Source organism: Geospiza fortis, unplaced genomic scaffold, assembly GCF_000277835.1.
Source record: "Geospiza fortis unplaced genomic scaffold, GeoFor_1.0 scaffold237, whole genome shotgun sequence".
NCBI lineage: Eukaryota > Metazoa > Chordata > Aves > Passeriformes > Thraupidae > Geospiza > Geospiza fortis.
In genome coordinates, this window is record NW_005054319.1 from 42,493 (window position 1) to 44,383 (window position 1,891).

The 1,891-nt window shown below is 56.4% G+C and overlaps 1 protein-coding gene across 1 annotated transcript in view; it reads left to right on the top strand.

Moving 5' to 3' along the window:
• Positions 1 to 1,891, top strand: part of MAP2K3 (mitogen-activated protein kinase kinase 3) — an 18,076-nt gene that overhangs the window by 3,256 nt on the left and 12,929 nt on the right. The window contains exon 2 of the mRNA XM_005420327.2: positions 1,579 to 1,611. Coding sequence (XP_005420384.1) covers positions 1,579 to 1,611 — 33 coding nt within the window. The remainder of the gene's footprint in view (positions 1 to 1,578; positions 1,612 to 1,891) is intronic.

Genomic DNA, 1,891 nt, shown 5'->3' on the forward strand with positions numbered 1-1,891 from the left:
GAACCCACGGACAGGATTGTTCCTCTGGCTCCGTTTTGTGTTTGCTCCCGTCGTTGCTCCACTGGGTATTTTGCCAAGTGCCATCCGTGGGTGTGTGGGGCTATTCATAGTGCCCCTTCCAGCCCTGCCGGGTGGGCAGTGGGGAAGGGAAACTCTGCAGGCTCACAAATTAGAACTTGTGACTGGTCAGGTGGTTTCCATCCCAGTGGGATGGGTTTGGGGTGGAGTGGCTCGTGTGCTGGTTTCACTGAGCTGGAAGTTCACATCATGGAAACTGTGCTGGTCTTGGAGCCTTTGGCTCAGATCTGATGCAGGAAAAGTGGCAGATAAGGTGGGGGTGTGGGCTGATCTGTGCTGATTCCCTCAGCAGGGAGGGATGCTGCTGGTCCTGCAGGTGGGACCTTTGCAGTAAGCTGCAGACCAGCTTTAACCCACAACCTCAGTGAGGTTTGCATTTGGGGAAGGACAGGGCAGGAGAAGTGAGTCCCTGTTTTGTCATGGAGCTGGCAGGGCACAGGGCTGGGGGCTGTCAGAGCTGGGGACACGCTGGGCATGTGTCTCCCTTCTGTCCTGCTGCAGCTGCAGGAGCTGTTGCACAGTGCTGTCTCCCGCTGAAATTCCCGCTCCCCGCTCTCCCCTCCCTTCCCTGGCAGCCTTTGGAGTGCTGGACTTTGTCCACACGCCTGCTCCCAGCAGCCAGGCAGGTAGGAGCTGCTCTGAAAGGCTGTCCAAGGCCACGCTGAGCTGTCTGCTCCCAGCCCCATGCCTGGAGCACACCTTGGTATTCCTGCTTTCTCATGGATCCTCCAGCTCTGTGCAGCCACAGCAGCTTTAGCTGCACAGTGCAGCTGCCCCCTTGTCTCTCCTGGGGGGATCAGGATTCAATGCTCCCAGCTGCTCCACTTTCAGCCCTTTGGGGTCAGTTTGTTTTCCCAGGGATGGAATTTTCACCTGCCCGTTTCTGGCCCTGCCTGAGCCCCATTTCCCTCTGCAGCAGTGGGTGTTGTTATCTCAGGGCTGTTTGGAGTTGGGAGGAGGGGGACAAGAACATCTTCTTGCCAGTCACTCCTGGTGCCTTGTCCTGGTGCTTCAGCCTGTGCAAGCCCAGGTTTGTGAGGGGTTCACTGCTGGCTGGCAGTCAGCTCATGGCTGGTTTTTCCCTGTTTTCCATTTGTTGTGGATGGGGTGTCCCCTGTCCTGCTGGGACCAACCCCTTGCTTTTGCTGGATTTTGGAGTGCTTTTGTTGGATTTTTGCTGGTTGTCTCGTGGTCAGTGCTCTCCATGGCAGATCCAGCTTTGGCTCTTCCCAGGGAGGCCAGGCTGGGGCTGAGGCCCTGGGGATCAAGGAGCCTCTGGACAGGGAACGTTTTTTGGGAGCCCTGCACATCACTAATGGCATGGGGACCTCTTGTGGCTGGAGAAACGGGGATGGGGCCAGGCTTGGCTGTGCTCCCAAGGCCCAGCTGCCTCCCTCTCCTGGAGCTCTCCTGGGTCCATGAGCCATGAGGGATACAGGGCTGCTCTCTGCTTTGGCTGGAGCATGGAGGCTGAGCTGGTGTCTCGTTGTTCTCTTTCAGATTCCAAAGGATCCTTGGAGCCGCACAAACCAGGTAAGTACCCAGCAGAAATTGCAGCTTTCACCCCTGAAAGGGTTTAAATCCCAAAGAGAGGGGACTGTTAATGGCCATGAAGGGTAAAGAGCTCTTTTGGGGTACAGTGCTTGGCTGCAAGACCTGGAAAATGGCCTGTTAGTGCACCCTTGGCTACTTCTACACAGCAGTGTTCAACAGTGGCATTGAGACTCACTTGTGCTCTGGCTCTTGCCTGAAATTTTGGGCAGGTGGTCAGTGTGACCTTCTTGGCATTTTGCTGAACTTGGTGAGGGGTCCA